Source organism: Eulemur rufifrons, chromosome 25 (assembly GCF_041146395.1).
Source record: "Eulemur rufifrons isolate Redbay chromosome 25, OSU_ERuf_1, whole genome shotgun sequence".
NCBI classification, from domain to species: domain Eukaryota; kingdom Metazoa; phylum Chordata; class Mammalia; order Primates; family Lemuridae; genus Eulemur; species Eulemur rufifrons.
Genome location: NC_091007.1, coordinates 6,757,278 through 6,783,782, shown reverse-complemented (window position 1 = coordinate 6,783,782; position 26,505 = coordinate 6,757,278). Strand labels below are relative to the sequence as shown.

At 39.5% G+C, this 26,505-nt stretch overlaps 1 protein-coding gene across 16 annotated transcripts in view; it reads left to right on the top strand.

Annotated features, from left to right (window-relative positions):
• The window catches only part of PARD3 (par-3 family cell polarity regulator), a 565,900-nt gene that overhangs the window by 204,844 nt on the left and 334,551 nt on the right, over positions 1-26,505 (top strand). For all 16 annotated transcript variants that reach the window (XM_069458878.1, XM_069458879.1, XM_069458877.1 and 13 more), the window contains exon 3: positions 16,294-16,474. In XM_069458878.1, coding sequence (XP_069314979.1) covers positions 16,294-16,474 — 181 coding nt within the window. The remainder of the gene's footprint in view (positions 1-16,293; positions 16,475-26,505) is intronic.

The following is a 26,505-nucleotide window of genomic DNA, read 5'->3' as shown; positions in this document are numbered from 1 at the left end:
ATTGAATACCTCTGTGCCCTTTGCCGTGGCGAAAGTTCATTGGTAGCTTTATTAAACTATCAAGGTGGTCTATGAGCAGTGGTTTGCACACTTCCTGGCATGTAGTGGGCACCTGGTATGGAGAAAAGAATGAGTTCAGATGAGACATGTGATGAGCTGCAGCCTTGTAAGCTGGTGCAAAGTTGTATCATCACAAATGAGACTGGGTGGCCGAAGGGGGAGGATCGCTTGAGCTCAGGAGTTCAAAATCAGCCTGAGCAAGAGTGAGACTCGTGTCTCTCCTAAAAATAGAAAAATTAGCCAGGCGTGGTGGTGTGCACCTGTAGTCCCAGCTACTTGGGAAGCTAAAGCAAGGAGGATCGCTTGAACCCAGAAGTTTGAGGTTTCAGTGAGCTATCATGACACCACTGCACTCTATCCAGGGCAGACAGAGCGAGACCCTGTCTCCAAAAAAAAAAGAAATGAGAGTTTTGATACTCAAGAAAGGTGGGGGGCCACAGCCAGGAAGGGCAGGGATTATAAGAACGTGAGCTGGCTTTTTGCTTTGCATGTGTCTGCTGTTGCCTGAGATTGTGGGCTTAGCCTAGTGTAGACCCGCTTTTTGCTTTAGAGGCTAATAAGATCTGGATCTTTCCTTAGAATGTTGGAAAGTAGGACTGTGACATGGGTGATGGTGTCATTGCTTGGACTGAGGTGCATGGCCTAGTTACCTTTTCCTGTTCTTGCAGGAAAGAAGCTTGATTTTCTGGGTCAAAGCAAAGGGGTGAGGTTAGAGAATGATGTCCACTCGTGTTAACTTGCCTACACTTTTCAAAGGGATTGCAAAATAGATATGATAAGTGATATTAATTCATCATGTCTTTATTGGAGCACTTCTGGGTCAGGAACAGGGCAGGGATACTAAGATTAATGAAATAGACTCTTTCACGAGAAAATCAAGAACAGTTTATAGAATTCCTTTCTATTAAGACAAACATATTGCAAGGGTGAATTCATCTGCTTAGTGTTACTTGAACAAATATTTGAGTGGTGTCTATTTTTCGTATGTCAGTGAACTAAAATTGCTCATATTCTTCTCATATCTGTGTGGGTCCACTTACACATGGGTTTTTTTCAATAAATATGTTTGAAAATTTTTTTCGGAGATTTGTGACAATTTTTAAAAACTGAGCTACATAACCTAGGAATACTGAAAAAATTAAGAAAAAGTTAACTACGTCATGAATGCATAAAATATATGCCAATACTAGTCTATTTTATCATTTACTACCATAAAATATACACAAATATTATAAAAAATTAAAATTTATCAAAACTTACACTTGCAAATACAGACCATAGGCAGGGTAGTGTGGTATTCGCGGTTGAGAGAAATGTAAATAAACACAAAGGTTCAGTATTAAATCATAACTGCATAAAATTAACTGTAGTACGTGTTGTACTACTGTAAAAATTTTGTAGCTACTGCCAGTTGCTGTTGTGGTGAGCTCAAGTATTGCAAGTATCTGCTTTTAAAATGCCAGGTGACCATAATCATGCTCCCTTGTGAGCAGTTCTTCTCTCTAGTAAATTCTGCATCACGGTAAAAACACAATCACTTCTGGTTCTCCTATATTTTTCATCATGTTTAGTGTAACACCATAAACCTTGAATAACACCATGGGACCTGTATGAAATGCCACTAGTGATGCTGGAGTGCTTCCAAAAAAGCTGAGAAGTTACAAGAAGTTATAAGAAGAAGTTGAATTGCTTGATATGTACCATAGATTGAGGTCTGCAGCCGCGATTGCCCATGATTTCAAGATAAATGAATCTGGTGTAAAGACCGTTATTAAAAAAAAGAAAGGGGGGGGGGGAGGAGGGAGTGAAGCCGTTGCTGCAAGCATGCCAGCAGGCACAAAAGCCTTGCGCTTTTTGTGAAATACCTTTTTATCTCACATTGAAAATGCAGCTTTTAGGTGGGTGCAAGATTGCTAAAGGAAAAGCATGCCTATGGATGCTAATGGGATTGGAGAAAGAAATGAAGTCATATGAAACGTGAAAGCACAAAGAAGGTGAAGGATCTAAAGCTGGAAAATTTAATGCGAGCAAAGGATGGTTTGATAATTTTTAGACAGAGATTTGGCTTAAAGAAATGTCCAGAAAATAGAAGAAGCAGCTTTTGCTGAACAGGTTCCTGGATGTCCTTAAGAAAGGCATTGAAGAGAAAGGGCATCTGCCTGAACAGGTGGTTTGTTTTTGTTGTTGTTGGTTTTTTTTTTTTTTTTTTTTTTTGCTTTGTTTTTGTTTTTTTGAGACAGAGTCTGACTCTGTCACCTGGGCTAGAGTGCCATGGCGTCAGCCTAGCTCACAGCAACCTCAAACTCCTGGGCTCAAGAGATCCTCCTGCCTCAGCCTCCCGAATAGCTGGGACTACAGGCATGCGCCACCATGTCTGGCTAATTTTTTTTTTACATATATTTTTAGTTGTCCAGCTAATTTCTTTCTATTTTTTTTTTTTTAGTAGAGACAGGGACTCGCCGTTGCTCAGGCTGGTCTTTGAACTCCTGAGCTCAAACAATCCACCTGCCTCGGCCTCCCAGAGTGCTAGGATTACAGGTGTGAGCCACTGCCCCTGGCCCCTGAACAGGTTTTTAATGCAGACAGAAGTGCCCTATTCTGGAAGAAAAATGCCACTAAAGGACATTTATTAGTAAGGAAGAGAAACAAGCACAGGATTTAAGGCAGGAAGTGATAGGATAGGCTAACTCTGCGGGTTTGTGCAAATGCAGCCAGATTTGATGATCAATACTTCTGGGGTTACCCCCAGGCCTTGAAGGCAAGAGAAACACCAGCTGCCAGTCTTTTGGTTGTACAAAAAGAAGGGCTGGATAATGAGAACCTTTGTTCTGAATTGATTCCATCGGTCCTTTGATGCTAAAGTTGGGAAGTACCTTGCCCAGTTAAGGGGCTGCTTTTTAAAGTTCCTGGGATGTTGGACAATGCCCCTGGCCACCCAGAATCCCACAGATTCAGCGCTGAAGGTGTTGGAGTCGTCTGCTTGCCCCCCAAACACGGTGTTTCTAATTGAGCCTCTAGATCGAACAGTTAAAAAAGACCCTTACTTAAGGCTCATGACACGTGATACTCTATGGAAAGGGTTGTCAACGCCGTGGAAAAGAGCCCTGATAGCACATGAGAGTCTGGAAGGAATATACTACTGAAGATGCCATAGTTGTTACAGAAAAAGACAAAGTCATCAAGCCTGAAACAATAAATTTCTGCTGGAGAAAACTGTGTCCAGATGTTGTGCGTGACTTCGCAGGGTCTGCAACAGAGCCAAGTAAGAAAATCATGAACGAGGTTGTGGATGGGGCAAAAAAGGTGGCGGGAGGGCGAGCAGTAAAAGATTTCAAGATCTGGATCTGGGAGAAATTCAAGACACCACATCAGAGAAATTAACAGAAGGTGACTCGATGGAGATGGGTGCTTCCGTACCAGCGCCAGACGACGAGGACGATGATGAGGAAGAAGCAGTGCCAGAGCACAGAACGGACATTAGATGGCCTGGAAGAGGGTTCCAATTACTCAGGACTATTTGTGACTCCTGTTATGACATGGACCCTTCTAGGATGCGGGCACTGAAGCTAAATAGAACAGTGGAAGAAGGATTGATACTGTATGGAAACATTTTTAGAGAAATGAGAAAGCAAAAGTCAGAAATGATGGTGTATTTCCATAAAGTTATGCCCTATATTACAAATCTCTCACCTCTTCTGCCTCTGCCACCCCAGAGACGGCAAGACCAACTCTGCCTCTTCCTCTTCTTCCTTCTTAGCCTATTAAACATGAAGATGATGAGGATGAAGACAAGACCTTTGTGATGATCCATTTCACCTTAATTAATAGTGAATATATTTTCTCTGCCTTGTGATTTTCTTAATAACATTTTTTTCCTCTATCTGTATTATAAGAATACAGTGTAATGATACATACAACATTCAAAATATGTGTTCATCGCCTGTAGACTATCAGAAGTTATGCTTTGTGGGAGTCAAAAGTTATATGTGGATTTTTGACGTTGGGGGGTGTTGGCATTCCTAACCCCCACCTTGTTCAAGGGACAACTGTCTCTTAGCCCTGGTGTGAAATAAGTTTGTGTTCTACCTGTTCAAAATACATATTGTTGCAATCTCTTGAGAAAGTGCTAATGTGCCTCCTTGTGGTGTTGCAGGACAACTGATCATTCTATTCATGGTACTTGCTTTTTCCCACTGTCTGTGAAACACTATTTCCTTGAATTTACTTACACTTTTTAGTCAATTCTCAAATTCCTTTGAAATGGGATGGGAAGAAGGGAAGAGAATCCTGCAGTCTCGGCTTTATCCAGGTTTTGGTTCTGATTTCTTCTTGTTCAGGTTGGAGTCCTTACTTAAACCTATAGCTTTAATCATACCTTTGTGCCGACATCACCCAGTTATATAGATTTAGCCTTGACCTAGCCTTCACCATAGACTCCCCTCTCCAGTTGTCTCCCAGGAATTAGATGCTGAGCACATCATAGTTTTACCTCAAACTGAATGCATCATCTTCTGTCCCAAACTTGTTTGTCCTTGTGATTGTCCTCTGCCCAGTCACCCAAGCCGCAAACCTAGACATCTAAAATTCATTCCTGTCCTTCATAGTGGCCCCCATCCTCCACATACCAAAGCCCTTTAAGTCAGTCCCCATTCTGCATTTTAATAATTATGCATTTTAATTGTCTTTTCACTTCGCTGCCTTTCCATTAGTCCAGGCCCTTGTGACTTCTTCATTATTGGACTGACAAGCTATGAGTGTCCTGCTAGTCCTTCCTCCATCTCCTTGGAACCTTGTACAGAACAGATGCAGACTAAACCGCGGTGCGTTCAGGGAAGCCCCAGTTTTCAAGATAAAGTTCATATGACTTAGCTTGTTACCTAGTGCCTTTTCGTCTACCTCTGTTTATAACCTCAATCTCCTGGAACTTGATCGTACAATAATAATGGCTAGGATTTATTGAGAACTTGGCTATGTGCAGGAACAATTCTGAGCAATTTGTCTTAATTAAATTAACATACACACCAACCCTGTGGGTACTGAGCCCAGAGAATTGAAGAAACTGCCCAGAGTCACACAGCTGGTAAGTCACCTCTTTGAACCTGTCCCCTCTAGGAGCGACCTCGTGGTAATGATTAACAACCTCATGGTAATGAGGTGAGTGGAGTGCACTGCACAACTGTTTGAGGATAGCTGTGGGGGTGTTTTCTGGGAGGAGCAGATGAAAGGCAAGTAGAGGCTTTGACTTTCCTCCGAAAATATTTTCTCGAAAATTCAAAATTTCCAAACTCCTTGCGCTTGGCTAAATCCGTTAGATGGCACTGGTATTTACTTTCCAAAAGTTTTGCATTAAATTTCAGCATTAAAGTGATTCATGGATTTAACTTTTGTAAGTTATTTCTTTTACCTGTCAAATATGGGGCATAAAAGATCTACGCACAATTAGTATTTATTCCATGTTCGCTTTTCCAAAAACAATGCTAAACAGGTTATACTAATGAAGAGTTGATAAAAGAATTTTATTATTTAGTTACTTTTTGAATAAACCTGCCAGCTGATTAAAATGAGCCTAATTTAATCAGCATTGTATTGCATGCTGGAGATAATTTAGGCTAATGTCAAGGACACTGTTTTCTCTCTCCTTTGTAGAAGGTATTGAAATAATGAGAGTAGCAAAAAAGGAGTCAGAAAATGTTTGAAGTTTTTCATCTCTGCCCCTGGGTGGATATTTAAAAATCAGGCTCTTCCTTTTTGCATGCAAATGAAACTGAAAGTCATTTTGTACTGTAACATTGGCTTTACATTTTACAAAACAAATTTATTGAACTTTGATCTCTTGCTAATATTGGCTTGCAGTTGTCAGAATGAATACAGACTTGTCATAATGTATCATGTTAAACTCAACTTTCATTCAGAATGTTGAGTGAACAGAAGTAGTGGGTTTTGATGCACTTTAATTTGAAAATAAATCGGTGTTAAGCAGCATGTCTCACTACTTTTTTCTTCTTAGGTCAAATTGTTTTTATTCTTTTCCCCTCCAAGTCTTAATAGAATCATGTGAATTCCTTTCTTCTTTTAAAACAGTTTAACGGCTCTCATTTTTTTTTGATGATGCTTTTAGATGGAGGCTAAGTTACCACTGAAGGTCTTGTTCAAAAGGTGAAGTCAGCAGGTAAAGGGATTGCTGTCTCCCAAGTGAGTCCCCTGTACAAATGGCAGGTTGCCTTGGAAACAAGACTAGTTCTTTGAGTTGGAAATATTATCTTGTCTTCAAATGCCAGGGATGATGATTTGCTCAGCTCTGTTGCATGAGCTCTAGGACTAACTTTGTGCGGAGATGTTTTCTGTGACTTTGTGCAAAGGGTTTAACTTGTACAGAACTTCCTGCTTCCGATTGATTGACTGGAGCTGTAGCCAAGTTTTCTTTTCTAGTACTTTTAATCTTAAACATAATTGGCAAAATATAGAACTAAGGAAGTGATCCTTCCTATTTCTATATTAGAATGGAAAGTGTTCCGCTGCTGATTGACTAAAAATATGTAGTTCACCTGATTTGACTAGTGAGAAATTTTAGTGATGAGTCATTTTTTTTTTTAACGTCTTCAACAATGGGCTCAGGGATGGGTTGATTAAGCACAGTTGTGAATGTGAAAGGGTGTTGCTTGATGAGAGCCGTAGGCTGATTTCAGCTGTGTTCCTAAAGACACCTGATACAAACTTGGGGCTCGGAGCTCCACGGGACAAACCGGTAGGGGAACACGGTTCTGGCTTAAACGGGACCCCTGCTTTCCTTGCATCTAAGCATTTGTATTTTGCTGGTTGCATGGTGGAAGGAGGATTTGAGGGTGGCCTGTGGGCGTCGAGACAAGGTTTCCAGGTCCATGGAACAGGCCCTGGCTTAATATACCCAGAGAGCACAGGAAGTAAGAAGACTAAAATGTAAGGGCTTTCCTAAGTGAGGCGCTCGGCTCTGTTTGGTGGACTCAGCAAATGGAGGCAGAAACTCAGGTGAGCCAGAGAGCAGGGCACGATCCTGCCTGGTGGGAACTGTGTGCTGTGTGTCTGAGCTGAGCACTCACATTCCAGCTGCCTGTCCCCTAGCACTGTGGGTCAGGGACTGGGAGAGGTGAGGATGTTGACCTAGACCTGAGAGTCCAACGGGGCAGTGGCCTGTAGAGTGTTCTACGAAGAAGGTGGGAAGTATCATTTCACTCATACTTGCTTACTCAAGTTTAAGTAACGTCATGATTGGTGCTGTGGGTTTTGGCAGTGTGTCTTTTAAGTGCAGTTTTAGAGTAAGGCGTTTGAGAGCCTGTGTGTGTGTGTAGTTGGCTTATCACATCACGCCTTTTCTATTTCCTTCCTGATGTTGGACTTCTGATTAGTAAATTTGTAAACTTAAATCCCCAACCCCAAGACTACAGCATTAATTGAAGGAGTTACTCTTGAGGGATTCTCTTGTCATTTGTTGATACAGCTGTTTCTGAATACATGCAATACATATGTCAAGCTAAATTGCCCATAGATTAAAACACCGTATTGTTGAATCCTGTTTCCACATGTTACTCTTAGTTAAATATATTTTGGAAGGTTGGCAGAAGAGCAAGGTGAGTAGGGTACCCATAGAGGAGGAACAGCCCTGGTATCTCACACCGTGGAGTTGGAGGTTGAGGCCGAGTGTCAGGGTACAGTGCAGGGAAAGGAATCCCCAAACTTTGCCATTCTTAGCTTAGCCTGTAGGAAAAGTAGCTAGCCTTTAGTGTACTCATGGTATTTTAGAGTTCCTAAGTTTTTGGTCTTTTATTTATTTATTTATTTATTTTGAGTCAGAGTCTTGCTCTGTTGCACAGTCTAGAATGCAATGGTGTCATCAGAGCTCACTGCAACCTTAAAGTCTTAGGCTCAGTCATTCTGCTGCCTCAGCCTCCTGAGTAGCTGGGACTATGGGTGTGCATCACCACACCTGGCTAATTTTTTTTTTTTTTTTTTGGTAGGGATGAGGTCTCTCTATGTTGCCCAGGCTGTTCTTGAATTCCTGGTCCCAAGCAATCATCCTGCCTTGGCCTTCCAAGGTGCTGGGATTATAAGCATGAGCCACCATGCTGGCCCTGGGACTATTTTTAAAAGAATTAGACCAAATGTACTTAATTCTTAAGACGCTGATGAAGCACAGAATCAATTTTGAACATTTAAAGTTTTTCTGTAGTGAGTTTTTACTGGCATAGCTTATATTATTGCCATTACAGAACATCCTTGTCCCAGATAGATCCTTTCACTATTGTTTTGCCCACTCGTCCAGTAAAACACCAGCTCTGTCTAAATGAGTTTTTAATGAACCATGGTAGCAAGTAAGGCTCAGAGGATGATTAAAGATGTGGTATCCTCTCTGTCATTAAAGTAGATTTTGTCATCGGAAAGCTTCCAAATTGATTTTTAGTTCCTTTTTTGTGTGTGTGTCTGCATAATAATCAGTTGTTACATCATTACATTTGCTTCTGAGGTTCATATTGCCCATTTCCCAGTCTTGCCTTGGTGTCTTTGAGGGAGAGCTGCATGTGTGCATGATAAAATCACAACTGATGCCACCTCCTCCAATTTGGAGTCAACCTATCTGTGTGTGATGAGCCAATTTCAGAATTATTTTGCTCTGTCTGACTGTGCTGTGCTGCTTTTTGTTAATACTTAAGCCGTATTTGTAACCTCATGGGTGGATACAAATGGAACAGCGGCGCTTGTGATGGGGAGGGGCGAGAGAGAGAGGGGCTTACATTATATCTGACAAGTGGGTCAGCTAGCTTATGGCTCTGCGGATTTGCATATTTTCATTGTGGTTTGTGGTTGACACACTCAAGGCTATTAGTTGAACATAACTCTTAAATTGGGAATGTAATTAGTCTGAAGGCTCAGTGGGTGATAGAGTGTGTCACCCTGAGGGATAGCAGAATGAAATCTCAGCTCTGAAATGTAGGTATCCGGGCTGGAGAGTAGTAGTATCATAGGTGAATATCTTTCACTATAATTCCCAGCTGGAGCAGAATATCTCTATTAACCATCTGTGACCAAGAACTATTACCTTCTTAAAGGATGCTATTTGCTCTTGTGTGACAGGTGACCTTTGACAGGTAGGAGCTTATGATGGTGGTGGCCTCCTGAGTTGTTCAGGTAGTAATGGGAATGTCTCGCCTTCTCTTACATGATACATTGTTTGAAACGGTGCTATTCAAGATTCATCTCATTAGGTTCCTTTATTTTATGTTGGATAACACACCATGCTAATCTACATAAGCGAGTTGGCGTCTGCTTAGTTTTCCTTTACGTAAGTGCCACGGTTTATCAAGTGTGCTTTATAGGAGACAAGTGCAAATGAAATTTATTTAATATAAGGGATGAATAACGGGATTCAGAAGCCCAAATACTTGCTCTAACTTTTAACTTTTTTTTTTTTTTTTTTTGGTACATCCCTGAGTGAAAGGGCAGAAAAATTTAAAGGTTTTTGATACGTGTGATCCTAATGATAAAAATTCATAGGTTAACCTAAGAGAAGGAAAAGTGATTTTTGGAATAACGGTAGTTTAGAATTACATGTAATGAAGCAGCCTCACTTAAAACTTAAAATACCTGTATCTCCAACTATTTGATTTTTATTGTTAATTTTTGGAAACATATTTCAATAGGCTATAGCTTTCCCAGTTGTGAATTTTCTGATATTTTCATTCTTTATAGGCAGATCTGCCCATGAAATCTCCCTACCACTGTTCAGAGATGCACTTTCTGTTGTTTCTTGTTGACGTTTCGATTTTGTAGTCCAAATGGTTCAGTAGAATCTGGCTTGTTCATTTGAGGCGGCTCATGTTTCTTAGATGAAGGGAGAGGGTTGGGGAGACATCTTCAAGTTTATTCTCACTTTTAGTATTTTTCCACATTCTTTAGACCTTCTTGAGGTTCAAAAATGTGATGCCTTTTATCAAGAATTGTAAGTCTTTATTTCATAGTCAAACAATTGGATATATTAGTGTGGAGCATCCAAAGGACATTCATGAGATCTACAGTCATCCACCCCTCTGGATATATTTAGCCCGTGTGTGAAGAAAGCAAGAGAAAAAGACATTTGTTAGGGTATGTGGCAATACAGTGGCATCTCACATGAGCGGAGTGGGAGCCTAGAGGTCTTCCGGAGCTCACTTAGGCATTTACTTAAAGTCAGCACTCCACAACCTTTTTGACACCAGGAACGGGTTTCGTGGAAGACAGTTTTTCCACAGACCGTGTGTATGTGTGTGTGTGTGTGGGGGGGGGGGGTGTCACTTCCTTGGTTCCATCTCAGATCATCCGACCTTGGACTCTCACAGGGAGCGACCCCTTGCATGTGCAGTTTACAGTCGGGTTTGGGCTCCCTGGAGGGTCTGAGGAGGGTGGGGCTCAGGCAGTGATGGGAGTGACGGGGAGCGGCTGGGGGTGCAGGTGGGACTTCGATCATGCAGCCCAGTTCCTGGTTGGGGACCGCAGACTTAAGCCACCTGTCATTTTCCTATGTCAAGGCAGAATCTGCACGTTCCTCTGATTCTTTTAAGCTCTCCACTGAAGACAGAGTGATGATATCACCCACATGGAATTGTTTGTAACTATCTTGGTTACCCCCAGATTGCATTAATTTGATGAGGTGGGTGGTTACTTTTGGTTAATCAAGAGTAAACAGAATCCTCTTGAAAGCCCCGTAGGTGGCCATGGTCTGTACCTTCCCGAGGGCTGTGCTGTTGACACGTGAGATGTTCCATGGGCAGGATGTGCTGTTCACACGTTACATATTCCAGAGGCAGGAGGATTTGGAGAAAATAGTCTTTGCAGTCAGACTTGCTTTCTAATCTCAGATTCCTTCTGTACTTTAAACTCCACTCACATTAATCTCTATGCTCCTCAGTTTTCTTTTCCATAAGGTGAAATAGTAAACACTTCTCCGTTTTTCTGTGCCGTGTGAAGGGGAGGGCGTGGAACGTCTGTGAAGGATCTTCATTGTGGTGTTACGTGTTGAACACAGCGTTTTCAAGCAAGGCTTCTCATTTCCTTTTCTGTTTTTTTCTTTTTTTATTGGTTTGTAGAACCATCACAAAATGCATACATTTATCAACATCATCATATAATTTAATAAAAGCTAATAATAGTAAACGTGTGCTCACTGTGTTGTGAACGTTGATACACCTGCTCTCTTTGTCACAAGTCTAGGAGCGGAGGCGTTGGTTTTATATCTGTTTCCTGTTGCTGCCATAGCAAATCAGCACAAACTGGTGGCTTACAACAAGTTCATTAACTTGTGGTCCTGTTTGGTAGGAGTCTGACATGGATCTGAGTAGAGTAAAATCAAGGCATCAGCAGAACTGTGCTCCTTTCTGGTGGCTCTAGGACAGTCTATTTCCTTGTCTTCTAAATGCTGCTCAGATTTCTGTGCTCATGGCTGGCTGTCTTCATCTGCCAAGTGAGCAGTGTAGCATCTCTCTGGCTAATGTCACATCTCCCTCTAGCCTCAGCCAGATAAGGCTCTCCCTTGTCCCAGACAAATGATTAGAGGGGACTACCTGGATAATCCAGGATAACCTCTCCATTTTAAGATTCTTAACCTGCGTCTTCATCTCCAGAGTCCCTTTTGCCATGGGAGGTAACATTGACTAGTTCCAGGGGTTTGGGCGTGGCCAGCTTCAGGGGGACCATGATTCTGCCTACCACAACCATCATCCCCTTTTGCAGATGAGCAATGTATGGCTTAGGTATGTTTGAGAGGTCGGTGGATTTACCAACAGCCATCCAAAAAGTAAGGTCAACGCTTGCTTTGAATGTAGCTTTCTCTGATTCCAAATTCTTCGCAACTGCTGCATGCAGTTGTGGGCTTTGAAGGGGCTTCCCTAGATCTAAGTGGTCTGTAAGCATTTATGTGTGATGTTTACATAACAGACTTTCTGTTGGAGTATTCTCGTGTTTCAGAGAATTAACATGACTTGTCCTGAGGTAGGTGGGGAAACCCGTGTGGCAGCGTTTAGAGTTAATTTATACTTAGCTTATTGCAGGTGTTACCCAAATTTGGCCTTTGTTTAGTGGAGACATGATGGATAACTGGAACAGAAGAGAGATTGAGTAATAATTATTGAACATAAAAATGAACTTTCAAAAATGATCTACTTCATGGACAGCAGTGGAGTTTCCATCTGTTAAAATACGGATTTGAGTCACATTCTACAAATTTAAAAGCAGACATTTCTTTTACTTTTTGAAGGGCGTGATGGAGATTTTTAATGTGGTGTTTTTGTGAAGGTTTTGCTTTTATTTTTTTGCCGTGTTAGTATATGTATTCTTACAGAATAGATTTTCTGAAATTATATATCCTTCCCAATTTAACACAAAATTACTTCGTATCTGCACCTGGCACTTCAATTTTGGTTTAAAAGAAAGCTGTAGAATTGTATGGTATTGGCATATTGCAAATCACCAACTGTGATTCTGCCACTGAAATTCAAACAGCATTTGTTCATCACACCGTCCAGATTTCATAATACTTGTGTTTTCTAAAAATGCTGAAGATAATTATTGAAGCTAATATACGTGTATAAGCTCTTCCATCATGTGTGGCATTTAACGACTCGTTTTTTTGTGATTTTTTTAATCTCAATTTCCAGTTTGCAGAAAGGGCTTGATTCTTGAGAGCACCTAATTGTGAAGAGTTAATAACAAAATATGAATTTCATTTGCTTCCAATTAAACACCAAAATGTCAAAACTTAATTTCATCAAAATGCATGATAAGCCACACACCTTGTGAAAAAGTATGATGATATATTAAAATTCAAGTGTAGAAGTCCAAAATCTCGATGATGAGCTTGCTAATACTGTTAGTTTACCTTGTTTTATTTCTCAAATTAAAAATTGGGTGTGTTACTAGAAAGATGGGCAATCTAATGCAGTGTCATTGAACTATGATGGTCCACAGACCAAATCTGGCCCACTACCTGCTTATATAAATAAAGTTTTATTTAAACATAGCCACATTGATATGTTTATGTATTGTCTATGGCTGCTTTCATGCTACAATGGGTGAGTTGCATAGTTGTGAAAGAGATGATAGGGAGCACAGCTTCAAAAGTATTTACAGTCTGGGCCTTTTGGGAAGAAGTTTGCTGATCCCTGATGTAATGGGATGTCTCTGCTACTAATACAAGGAGACACTCACCAGTTAATACCAGATTCCAAGCTGATTTTATTTCTGTATATGGAAAATTTGATGTATACATACAAACCTTTTTACATTTTTTTTAACTATTAAGGGTTTCTTTTCCCATTTACGTTGCTTATTATAAGGTTGAGTGGCCCAGCTATTCATCCTACTCTTATTTCTTCTTACCATGTAATCTCCGTTCAGCTTATTTAATCAGCTAATTGTATATCATACCTCAGCAGGGTTCTGAGATTACTGTTTGTCTACATGTCTCTGTGACCTTACAGTGCTTTTCTTTCCTGTTTGATGAATGAATTGATGATGTATAAATGTTTATGAAAATATCACAGCTTTTGTCCAAAATGACAAAAGATTATAAAATGAGGATTGAAATTATAAGTGCTGTTCATGTTGTGTAGTTTATTACTGTCCTTTACATGTGATAGGAGTATTGGCCTTAAAAAAGCTTAGATTGGAAGTAGTAGGAGAGGGGGCTTCATCTTGACAGTAGCCATGGTTCTTTCCTTGGACTGCTAAGCTTACTAGGTCTGGGATTGTAGGGTGATGATCCAAGGTGACAGCTGTTATTGTTCCTTAGAAATTTATTACTCTTTGGGATTTTTAAGAAGTATGTTAGTGCTTTAAGAACTGCATCAGTTATAAGAAGAAATAGAATGAATTCTTATTTTTAGTGTTTATAATACTGTTATAACATTAAAAAATTAATTTTAATAATTTTGTGCTTCAGAAAAGTTGGAATCATAAAGTATTTCTATATACCCTTCATCTATTATTCCTAGTGCTATCATCCTGCATAATCATAGAACAGTTATCAAAAGTCAGAAACTCACCTTGAATCAGTCTTGTGAACTAATCTTCAGAGCTCAGTTGACTTTCATTGCTTTTTCACTAATGTCCTTTATTTGGCCCTGGGTCTGGTCAAGGACTTCACATTGCATGTAGTTCTCATTTTTCTCTGGGCTCCTCCAATTTACACAATTTCATTATCTTTTCTTTTACTTTCATGACCTTGACACTGTTTAAAAGTATTATTTTCTAAAATGGCCCTCAATTTGGCTGTGTCTGATGTTTCCGCACAGTTAGCTGGAAGTTGTACGTTTTTGGCAGGAACACCACAGAAGTAACGTTATATCCTCCTCAGTGCACTGTATCAGATGGCCCGAGGTGTTGCCACGTCTCATTACTGGTGACGTTGACCTTAGCACAGTGGTGTCTGCCAGGTTTCTCCATTGCGAAGATACTGTTTTCCCACTTTCAGTTAAAACGTACCTTATGGGAATACATTTTGTGATATGCGAATAGACCATTTCTCATCCTATTCTCACCCATTAATTTTAGTATCCGTTGGTAGATTATACCTGCAACAGTTATTACTGTGGAGGTGGCTTAGTGATGATTTCTATTTCCGTCATTCCTTCTATATTTATTATTTGGAAAGCCACAGTGGGGAACAGCTGTCCGTTCCCTACCATTTATTCAATTATTTATTTATGTCATTATGGATTCATGGGTATTGAGTTTGTTCTTTGGATTATGATCCAATGCTGGCATTATTTATTGTTTACAAGTTGTTTTGGTTTTGGATGTTGGGTGTACCTTGAGGTTGACACCTATTTCCCTTTGCTGTGCCTCCATCATTTTGGGATACTACTTAATTTTTGGCATCACAAGGCTTTCCAGGCTTATCATATGTTTTCTCTGACCCCAGACCCGAAATCAACCATTTTTTCCTAGGAGCCCTGGTTCATTTACTGGAGAATTGTATTACAAAATTAAGATCTGGGCACTAGGTGTGCTCTTTGGTACTGGACTGTCTTTGCTTTTAGAACCTCTCAGTGGATAGATGTAGGAACTCTGTGTGTGTATGGTCACACACACATTAATGTTTGTCTATACCTATCTGTGAACCTACCTAACCACCTACTTACAAAAATAACGACTTCATACCGATAACTGATTTCAGTGTCATACCACACAGTTAATTCTAGCTTTTCCTTCTTTGTAACTTCTGTTTGTGAGATCAGTGGCTTTTATTATCCAAAATATTTTACTCTTTTGTGCATTCCGTGTGTGTCTCTGTGTGTGTGTGTGTGTGTGTGTGTGTGTATGTTGCCGAATGAGAATTGCTAAACCATACACTTGTGAGAAACAAATTTACTAACTAGAATGTAATACTTGTACCACAGTTCTTTTTGCCTTTAGCTTTACATTAAACGGTGAAAATAGGGTTTTCGTAAGTTACTTAGGCTGGTTGTTTTCTCTCCCACCCCTTTGCCTGTGGTCGAGTTACTCATTCAGGACAAAGTTAAGTTTGTTTCTGTGCAGTTTTGGATTTTCCTACCTTCTCTCCTCCCGTCCCCACCTCACCTTGCCATCCTGGTTGATGTTAGTCATTTATTTCTGTTTTAGGTAATTGAGTCATTGTTGTGGTTCTAAGAGTCAGAGCTGTACGGCAAAATAGACTCAGAAAAGTGTCATTGCCTCGTTATTACATTGTCCATTCCCAGTCCCTTTTTCTTTCAACCCTTATTCCTATCTATTCCCTGTTAAGTAACCCATTTCATTAGTTTCTCATTTATGCTTCCCATATATCCTATGTGCAAATGAGCTGACACATGTATAGTTTTTAATTCTGTCTTCTTACATGAAGAGTAGCTTGTACTATGTGTGTATACACACATACACACATTCTTTTTCATTTTTCCTTTCCACTTAACGTATCCTATATTAAAAAATTTAAATCCACCCTTGCCTTAGCATGCTGTGATAGCAAGTAGTTTTTATTATTTTCTACCCATAGCATTTTGAATATGACATATACAACTTAGATATATAAAAGCAAAGCATCAACATTCAGGGAAACACTGTTTCTTTGAAGTTTTACTTCCTAGAGGTTAAAATTCCAGGGTCATAAATACCAGTATTTTTCCATGAAATATTTATGTCAAAATAGTATAAATTTTTCATAGTAATTTAAACGTTTTTACTTATCAATGCAAACTTGCCTTTCATTTCTAGCTGGTAGCAGTGTTTGATGAGCAAGATCCACATCACGGAGGTGATGGCACCAGTGCCAGCTCCACAGGTACCCAGAGCCCAGAGATATTTGGTAGTGAGCTTGGCACCAACAATGTTTCCGCCTTTCAGCCTTATCAAGCAACGAGTGAAATTGAGGTCACACCTTCAGTCCTTCGTGCAAGTAAGTAAAAGCTCTTTCTTCTCTGCACGTTTCATCTTAATTTACAGGGATACCAACTTTTATTACCCATCCATGCTCCTGCAAATGGAATTCATTATCTGTTTTTATCAAAAATTGATTACGTTTAGAACCTGGGCAAATGTCTTTTGCAAGAAAAGTAGGCAATTCTTCACATTTTAATAGATAAGGCTTACTTTAGTATACTTTTAATTGCTCAGTCACAGTAAATAAGAGCAATAGTTCAGGTTAATTAATCTGGATTTTTCTGTCCATATATTTTGTCTGAATGCTGGAAAAAATAGAAATAATCAAAGGGCTTTGCATGGGAACAAATAGCATCGTTAACTGACAGTCAACTTACTTGTATTATTTGAACTTTATACGAAAGTTACCTTCTGGGATCTGGAAGAGTTGATACTACAGCGCGGCCTCCAGAAAAGGGGATATAGGACACGTGACTCTATATTAGCAATCCTAGGACACAGAGTATTTCTCTTCCGGGACACTTGCTTGAAGAATTCTGTTAGCTGTTCCTGGGAAGCTTCCTTAGAAAAATGAGGTACTTTTGCTAGAGAAATAGCATTTAGTGTTTGTAATTACATAATTTTATGATGGAGCAGTTGGTCCATTCAAGAAAGGTGAAGGTCCTTTCAAGAAATTTAGGTCCATTTCTAGAAATGGAGGTCCATTTCAAGAAATTTAAAAATTTGTAGGTTATTTATTTTTAGGAATATCTATTTGGAAACATCAGTTTTTCAGGTGGAAAATTTGGTCTTGTGTGGGTTTATTGATTGATAGTCTTCAGCTGATCTGCAGATATAGATGGGTAATTATATAATATGTTTATATAATATATCAAATTAGCATATACAATGTAGGTAATGGTTATTCTAAAATGCATCCTCTCATTTTTTTTTTTTTTTTTGCATTGGTAACAATCTATGGCATTTTCTCAATTTGCTTCTAGATGTTTATAAACCACTTCTGCTCTAAATGTGTATATATAAGGAGAACAAGGAAAGAATATTAATTTAAAAATTAACACATCTGGTCCATCAGAGCCTACAGGAAAAGTGTGCCATATAGATGTGTAGGGAATTTAGAAGGAATAGTGCAAGATGGGACGTGTAAGTAATGCCCTAGAGCAGTGGTCCCCAACCTTTTGGCACCAGGGACCTAGTTCATGGAAGACAATTTTTCCAGACGGAGTGGGGGTGGGGCGGGGTGGAGCTCAGGCAGTGATGCCAGCGATGGGGAGTGGCTGTAAATACAGATGAAGCTTTATTCATCTCCTGCTGTGCACCCCCTCCCCCCTAACGTTTCATGGAAGACAATTTTCCCATGGGAAATTTCCCCAGACAATTTCCCCAGATGGGATGGGGGAGGGGGTGTGGAGCTCCGCAGCCTGGTCCCTAATAGGCCACAGAAGTGATACCAGTCCACAGCCTTGGGGGTGGGGGACCACAGCCCTAGAGAATTCTGTTCTGGTGGAGACCGGCCCTAACCACCTCCTACAATTGCCCCTTATCATCGGGATGAGATGAGACCCAGATACAATGAAAAATATTCCCTGGGAACCTTGGAGTGGAACGGCTGCTATAAGTTGTTTTAGTTGAACATTTCCTTACATGCAGGATACTTAGGTTTGGTTGTGTGTGTATATATAACATATATATACAAGCAAATGTATTTTACATTAATTTTTGTGGAAGTAACATTTCTTTACTCCAAGGATATATTAACACTGTTGTAAAAGTCTGATATTTGATTTACTTGGGACAGTGCTTTTCAAGATGTGGGGCAGGGTATAGTGCGTGGTATACAAGGTAGGTGGCACATACGTTAGCCTATTTTCTTATATATACTAGCTCATTAAACCCACGACTTAATGGATATCTGCTTGGAGTGAGCGTATGTATACAACATAGGTTGCCTAAATTTGAGAAAATTTTAATTAATACTGCAAGTATTGAGGTACCTACAGTTGGGAAAATACTGTCTTTATGTGAATTAATTACACCTTAAGGTATGTATGTACCTAAATATAAAACTTTGTGTTGTTACTGTTGTGCTTTTGTATTTGTGTGTCTTCTAAAGCAAGAAGCACGTATAATTTACTGCACCGTAAGAAATGTTGGAGGAAGGGTAAATTCTTTGTGGTTGTGAGAAGAACTCGATTGGCATGTTGTCCATCCCTTTTTATCTTTTGTCCGTCTGGACTTAACAAAATCTCCAACACACAACCACCCACATTTGGCTGGCCCTTATGTGTTAAAATTTAAATGCTGTTTTCAACCCAAAATAACTCCTTTATCTTGTTTTTATTGAGAAAAAGAAGTTACATTTGAAACATATGTGTTGTCTTGCAGCCACCAGTAGGAGAATATGCAAATTTTGTTTTCTTGCTTTGATTTTTATACGCTGAGGTTGTTTAGATTTTTAAGGCCTTGGCAGGCGTTGGGTAAGTACATGTTATGCTGCGTCTACTATATACAACATTCGTGACTATGTAAAAATGACTACCACACATGAGCCATCTAGCTATTAAAATGCTGTTTCATGCTGTATTAATGACATTCACACATAGAACATGAGTCTGTCTGCTGGCCGGGCATCGCGGCCTTGCTGTGAAGGAGCTAGGATTTGTAGTCTTCATTATTTACAGATCTGGAAATAAAGGAGCTAACAATATGTAGAAATTCGCTCCATTGAGGAATAATTCTAATTAGGGGCATGGCTAATCAGCACTTTAAGATTAATAAACTCCTCATTTTTGCCTTGAAGAAAGTTATAACTTTCCTTTGTTTCCCATTGAGTGAATTCACTTACTCCCTTTGTCCTATAGAGAATTTGGTGGAAGGTGAGAACGATAGAGTATAACTGTTTTTCAGTTGTAACATGGATATTCAATTTAGCGATTAAGATAAAGCCCGGATGGGTTTAATACACAGAATTCTCACCCTGAGGTCTTCTTGTGTTTTCTTACTGCCATTAAGTTGGCCTTGAGCTTTTTTGTTAGTACATACAGAGAACTCTGATTTAGTTAAATCAGTTCCCCTAAGTGACATTTGACAATGTCTGTAGGTATTTTTGATTGTCACGACTCACAGATGTGTGTGTGGGAGATTGCTCCTGGTGTCTCGCAGAGGCCAAATACAGAGTTAAACATCCTACAAGATAGGACAGTCCCCCACAGTCAAGAACTCACTGCCACCCCAGATGTCACTAGTGCCAAGGTTAGAAACCCTGAACTGAATCAGTCATTGTTTTTACAGTCACAATAGCAGTTACCTGAAACTTCAGAGAGAAATTCTCCTGAGTCCAGTATATTGGATAATGTCCTGAATACCACCCTTAAACTAAAGGGACAAGGTTGTGATTATTAGCTAATGACGATACCGTTCGCCGTAGGTAACTAGTGGATGATAATGAAGAAAGGGTGGACTGTGAGTAGTATCACACAAAATATTAGTATAATTATTAGAACAAAAGTACTAACTTTCCTAAATAAAAAATTTTAAGGAAATGGCGAAGAAACCACACAGTGAAAGACTATTTACGTAAAAGCTTCTTATGTTAAAGAAAGAAAATAAAATCGCATAACCATAAGAAATAAATACCTGTGGGAAAAAGAATAGGATGGAGGAAGCGGAGTAGGAGCTAGACTTACACTACCTTGTTTTGTATGTTTGTTGTTGGAACCTTATTATGTATCTTCCATAATTATAAAACAAAATCCAATTTTAATTTTTAATGTTTTCAATGTATGTTAGTGGAGACCATACGAAAATTTTGTAGTCCTCAATCTGGATAGGACATGTCATAATAAATTCATGGTATGTTTTATTTCTTTAAAAAAAAAAAAAAACCGTGGAAGGAGCAGTCCTGTATGTGTTCACTGAAACAGCTTAGAATCGGTGACACCCGGTAACACACATTTCTCACATCCAAACTGTGCTCTGGAAATAGCGTCTCCCATTAAAAGAGAATAGAGCTCCTTGGAGAAATGCTTGAATTCAGGTCTGGACAGGAAATAGATGATCTTGGATCATCATGTCTTATTAGCAAACCAGGGCACCACGAAGGGTTACTGGTTTGTGTTGGTGGGCGTAGGAGCCAACATGATGTTCCCATTGGCCAATAGTGGGACAACTGGAACATGAATGAGGATAGTAACAGCAATAAACACATGAGTTGATAATCATAATAGGTAAATAAGCCACTGAGCGAGGTAAAGGATGCGAGTGAACCAATTTATTGGAAAACTGTTGAAGAAAGGAAAGAATGAGTCATCTATTCTGCGTTTTCTTGTATGAGTGCTATCACTGGATAACCGAATAGTAGATGAGAATAAAGTTATTTTTTTAATAAGTATCCCAGGTAATAAATGAAGATTAATAATATTAATAGAATTAGAATATTATTATTTTGCAACTCCTGATGGAAATAATGGACTTAGGTATTGGTCATTGCTGTGGTCTCAGTGTGTCCCCCACCCCAGAATTCTCTGTGCTGGAAATCTAACCCCCAGGGCAGCAGTGTGGGATGAAAGGTGTTAAGGTCGTAAAGGCTCTGCCTCCCGAATGGATGGATGCCATGACAGAAGGGGTGGGAGGGGGCAGGTGCGCTCTTTCCACTCCTCTGCTGTGTGAGGACACCACGTTCATCTTCTTTCTCTTCTGCCTTCCTCCATGTGAGGATGCAGTCAGAAGGCCAGGTGCCTGCATCTTGATCTTGAACGTCCCAGCCTCCAGAACTATGAAAGGATAAATTCCCATTCTTCTTAAATTACCCAGTCTCACTCATTCTGCTACAGTGGCACGAAACGAACTAAGACAGTTACCAGTCACTGCTAACCTAAAATAAAAATAACGGGCCGGGCACGGTGGCTCACGCCTGTAATCCTAGCACTCTGGGAGGCCGAGGCGGGTGGATCGCTCAAGGTCAGGAGTTCCAGACTAGCCTGAGCAAGAGCGAGACCGCGTCTCTACTAAAAATAGAAAGAAATTATCTGGCCAACTAAAATATGTATATAGAAAAAAAAAAATTAGCCGGGCATGGTGGCTCATGCCTGTAGTCCGAGCTGCTCGGGAGGCTGAGGCAGGAGGATGGCTTGAGCCCAGGAGTTTGAGGTTGCTGTGAGCTAGGCTGATGCCACAGCACTCACTCTAGCCCTGGCAACAGAGCGAAACTGTCTCAAAAAAAAAAAAAAAAACAAAAAAAAAGAAAAGGAAGGAGGGACACCCATATGTCATATGCTTCCTGACGGAAGAACGCACACCTCCTATGAGGTTTCCTCGACAAAAGAAATTAACCATGAATCTGATCAAACACCTAGATCCAACTGCCAATTTACAGGAACTACAGAGTGCTAAGAAGCATGTTAACACCACAGGGGATGCAGTCAGCCAAGTCAAGACGGTGGGAAACTGTATAAGACAAATGACCCACGTTCTTCCATAAAATCAATCGAGGGATGGGAGGGAATTTAGAGATTAGTTGAGACTTTTGAGATACATAAAATCCAACCATAATGTGTGGATCTTACTTTAAATCCTGATTTAAATGAAGCTTAAAACAATGGCGTTTATGTGCTGATGAGTTGAACACTAATTGGGTATTCAATATTAAAGAATTATTTAGGTGTGATAATGGTAATTTTTTTTATCAGACTGTTATCTTTTAATAATTAATACTGAACTGTTTAGTGTTAACATTATGTATCTGGAACTAGCTTCAAAATGATACAGGCTGAGGTAGTTAGGAAGGGGTTCCCTATGGATGCCATATACTGTCTGTGTTCAGAATCATCCTCAATAAAGGTTTTTTTTTTTTTTTTTTTTTATTTCTAGGAAACACACTTAAGACACTTCTTTAATTCTTTGAAAGTATATTTAATTACTTTTTCTCCTTGAACTTCCCCCCCCCCCCCCACTCCATATAGCTCAGAATTTTAACCCAGTATCTTTTAGGCTTGAATATCTTCCACTGGTCATTTTTCATATTTCTCTGCAACAAAGAAACTATATTAATAAATGTAACTTTTAATTTTCTATAAAATTTAAATATACTACTGTGATCATATATTATACCACGAATACAGAAATACGTAACAAGTTTTGCTTTTTTTTTCATGTGAAAATAAAGGAAGACCATTCAAATGAGAAAGCAGCAAAGGCTATTTATTCAGACTTTCTATGGTGAGGGCACCAGCCACCATCGCTTGCGTTCGGCAGAGGCTCTCAGATAGGCAGAGGAGCAGGAAAGCTTTAGAGTGCGAGAAGTGGGAGGGCTGTGGGTGTGCTCTGATTGGAAGCTGTCGGCTTGGCCTACTGCAGTTCTTTGCGTCCTCCAGCCATATGCATTTGCGATCTAAGCAAAACTGGATGCCAGATACTCTACATAAATGTTGGGGTTTTTTTCTACCCAGATTTTGATAAGTGGTAGTGGGACTGTATTGTACTTTATGCTTTTAACCTGAGCTTACTGTTTGGATACTCTTTCTAGGGCAATAGTACAGAGCGTTTATGGTTCAGAAAGAGCACAGGCAAGAGAGTCACATCATGAACAGTGGACAAGGTTTGTTATCTCTCTCAGCCTCAATTCCATCATCTCTGAGTTACCTACCTCCGGATTGTTGTGAATGGCAATGAGATAATGTTAAAGACATACCACAGCGACATGATAAGCACTAGATTATCAGAGGGTTGTGGAATGGTGGTGGTGATAATGATGTCCCTTGAGGGCAGACCCGCTTCTTATGGGTGTTTAAAGAGTTGAGATGTTTTAAAACCCAAGTAACTAAGACGTGTACTCTTGACTAGGGCAGTGCTGGCCGCTTACGTAGATGCAGTTTAGTACTTTAATATGGTGTCACATGGGAACCACTCCTGTGATGTATATGTAACTCTATTTGAAATATTAATAAATCAGGCTTAGACCTAAAGTGTTCAGGGACATATGGTTCATATGCATATCATTGTGCCCAAATCTAGTGATTTATTTTTGCTGTTTTTTTTTTCTTTTTATAATTCTCAAGGAATTTTTATAGAATTCAGACATTTGGGTGTAGCCTAGCTTTAGAGTCACGGCAGGATTCCTTTTCATCCCAAAATTTAGGTTTTTCAATGTCTCATGGAAGGTGCAGACTGAATGAAGAATTAGATTTCCTGTGGAAATGGCATATGCCCCAGTGATGGTATTAATAAAATTTCTGCAAATAACACTGCTCTAAAAATTTTGGGAAACAAAATGTGATTTATTACATTTCCTTTTTACTATCTTTTAAGTCTATTATCATTTTTAACTTTTCCTAAGTTATGTTAATTTTGTTTTAATCCGTTACTTAGAAATTTTTTTCTAGAATGTTACTTAACTAATTTAGATGTTACTAACTTCCTAACTTTTAGAACTTAAAGATATACCCATAATTGATTGTTACAGAGAGATTGTGTCATAAGTTTGCATTCTTTTCTCTTCTTGATGTCTTCATTTTTTTCTTACCCAATGATACACACACTGAATTTGTCTTTCTAGAAGGTCCAAGATCTTTGGTTTAGAGATATATCCTCTTAACGTTAACTCTTAATAGAATATTATTTTCTGGATCTGATTTAAATACATACTGAAAATAGAAATAATATTCCTATTGTATTTCCTTTTAACTTGTGAAGTGGAGCATGGCATACAAATGGTATTCTCAGTATTTCAAATAATTACCTTCTTACTGTGCAAGTTCTATTCAGCATATAAAACCCATCCAGTTTTGTTGTAGATGCAATCTGATTATTACATGTTGACAAGGTCATATATCTATTAATTGGATTGGAGATGGGATACAAAATTGCTGTAATTATTGTAATTTTCTAGCTAATTGCAGGGTTGGTGGTGAATATTTTACTTCTGCAAAATGAAAAACAGTATTCCATCAGAAGTTGTTTTATGGGGTTTCAGACATTTTGTTTTATATCTTTGGTGCTTTTTGCCCATAAAGTATCTCTTTTTGTATTTTCTTTCTTTTTTTAATATTGGTCTGGCTCTGAATGTCACAGTGCTCATTGGCAGGCGTCAGCGAATGAGGCAGAGAGCTGAGTAGCACTCTGACTTACCCCTTTGTTCTGGTTGCCACATTACTGCTATTGTTTGTTTACAAATCAAAGTATTCTCCTTTCAGACCAGTAACAAAGGTTGGATGGGTTAGAGCCAGTTGGAAGAGAAGTCCTCTGTCCTCATCACCTGTGCCCCACTCAGAAGTACTCTCTGAAATGAGCATTAAGAAAAATTCAGGTTATATGGTTTATGGTTTTTTTTTTTTTTTGAGTTAAAATATTAAGGTAATTATTGGTCAGCCCACTTCATATTGTAAGATGAGGCTTGTTTTGCATAGTCTCTCTCTCGTATTTTGGCTTTATTTAAGCTAAGTTAGCTTCCAAAGCTGGAAGCTGAGTTGACATTTTAAACATAATGGTATGTATGCAAGGTGTGTGTGGGGGGCTGCAGACGGGGTGGGCACTGTGCTGCGAAGAGAGTGGGAAGCTCGCTGCAGAAGAGGGTAAAAGCAGACTGATGTTTATTCCCCGCTGAAATATAAACTGGAGGCGCAGGTGAAAATTGCCAAACCTAATGAGCAATTTGGCAGGGAAGACAGGCTGTCAGGCGACAGCAGTTCAGCAGCGGGCGTACTGTCTGTGAACCAAGTTGTTTGTTCCAGAGGACTACATTTAAATACCATAAATAAAAATCTTCTTTTTCACTTATTTCAGATCACAAAGAAGTATCTTTTCGCCTTCAGATTTCCAATTAAATAGCCAGCCATCAACATACGGTGATTTTGGTTACACAATTATTTTAAGCTTGCCTTTTTCACGTTTTTTTCACCCATAAAAAAATGAACAAGATATATTTTCCCTCCCATCAGATCCTAAGTAATATTCAGGCTTTAAAACACACTAATAAAATATAAGTGATCACTTGCTTCATTGGGCTGAAACATTTCATCTGTGGTCTTTGCATCGGTACACTCCAAAGTAGTATTATAGTCTTTTCAACGCACTGTGTCATTTATATCTGCTTACTTTACCTGAGAATCCTTTTTTCCCCATTGAGCACGTGAAAATTGAGACATATGCATGGCTTTTCCCCATGGAGGCCATTGATACGTCGAACAAGGGACATTTGCAATAGATTTTCATAACTTTGTTGAATGTAACAGTTCCTTAGGAAGCTGCCCAGCCCACCTCCCCTATTTTTAAAAACTATTTGGAAACTGAAGCTCAGTAATGTAAAATAACAACATATTCTGTGTGTACGGAATAACCACAGCTCAGGTCCTCCTGTTGAGCACAGGCAGAGTTATGACCAGAAATGAATGAACATTTATACCTCCAGATCCCTTTGTTGGTTTAACTGTGGCATTTCCTCACGCCTGTCTTGGGGCCAAAGTATCTTTCCATGCCTACTTGGCGTTGGTATTTCTGAGTTCTCTCTAAGTAGAATAAATATTTGGCCCTTAGGTTTTGTTGTCTTTATGTGGAGCACTTAGGTTTTTTAAAAATCTTAACACATGTATCATAAAATACTTAATAGTGATTGGCAGTCCATTGGCCGGAGAAGTGCTAATTTTGTAGAGATTTTCTGCCCCATGTAATCAGGGGTAGACATTGGCCTGGTGTTAGCAGATGGCACCCTGGACAGTGCCCTGGTATTCATCTAGAAAGCAGTGTCCTTGGGGCTTGACAGTGCTGCCTGTGAGCCATCACCACATCCTTGGTATGTGGCACTTTAGTGCAAGGTGAGTCACGGATTTCAGCAAAATTTGCCTTTGAGATTAGACCCAAATCGTGTACGGCTGGACCCCTTGTGCACCAGGCTCTTTATATTATTCAAAACATGCTGAAGTCAATCTTAGGGAAAAGCAGTTTTACTAACTTATTTATTCTACCCTAAGATTTCCCCACTGCCCAATGACTTCCCTTGTCACTTCTTTTTGTCTTGGACTATTTTATTTTACTTGGCTCTGAGGTCTTGCCTTG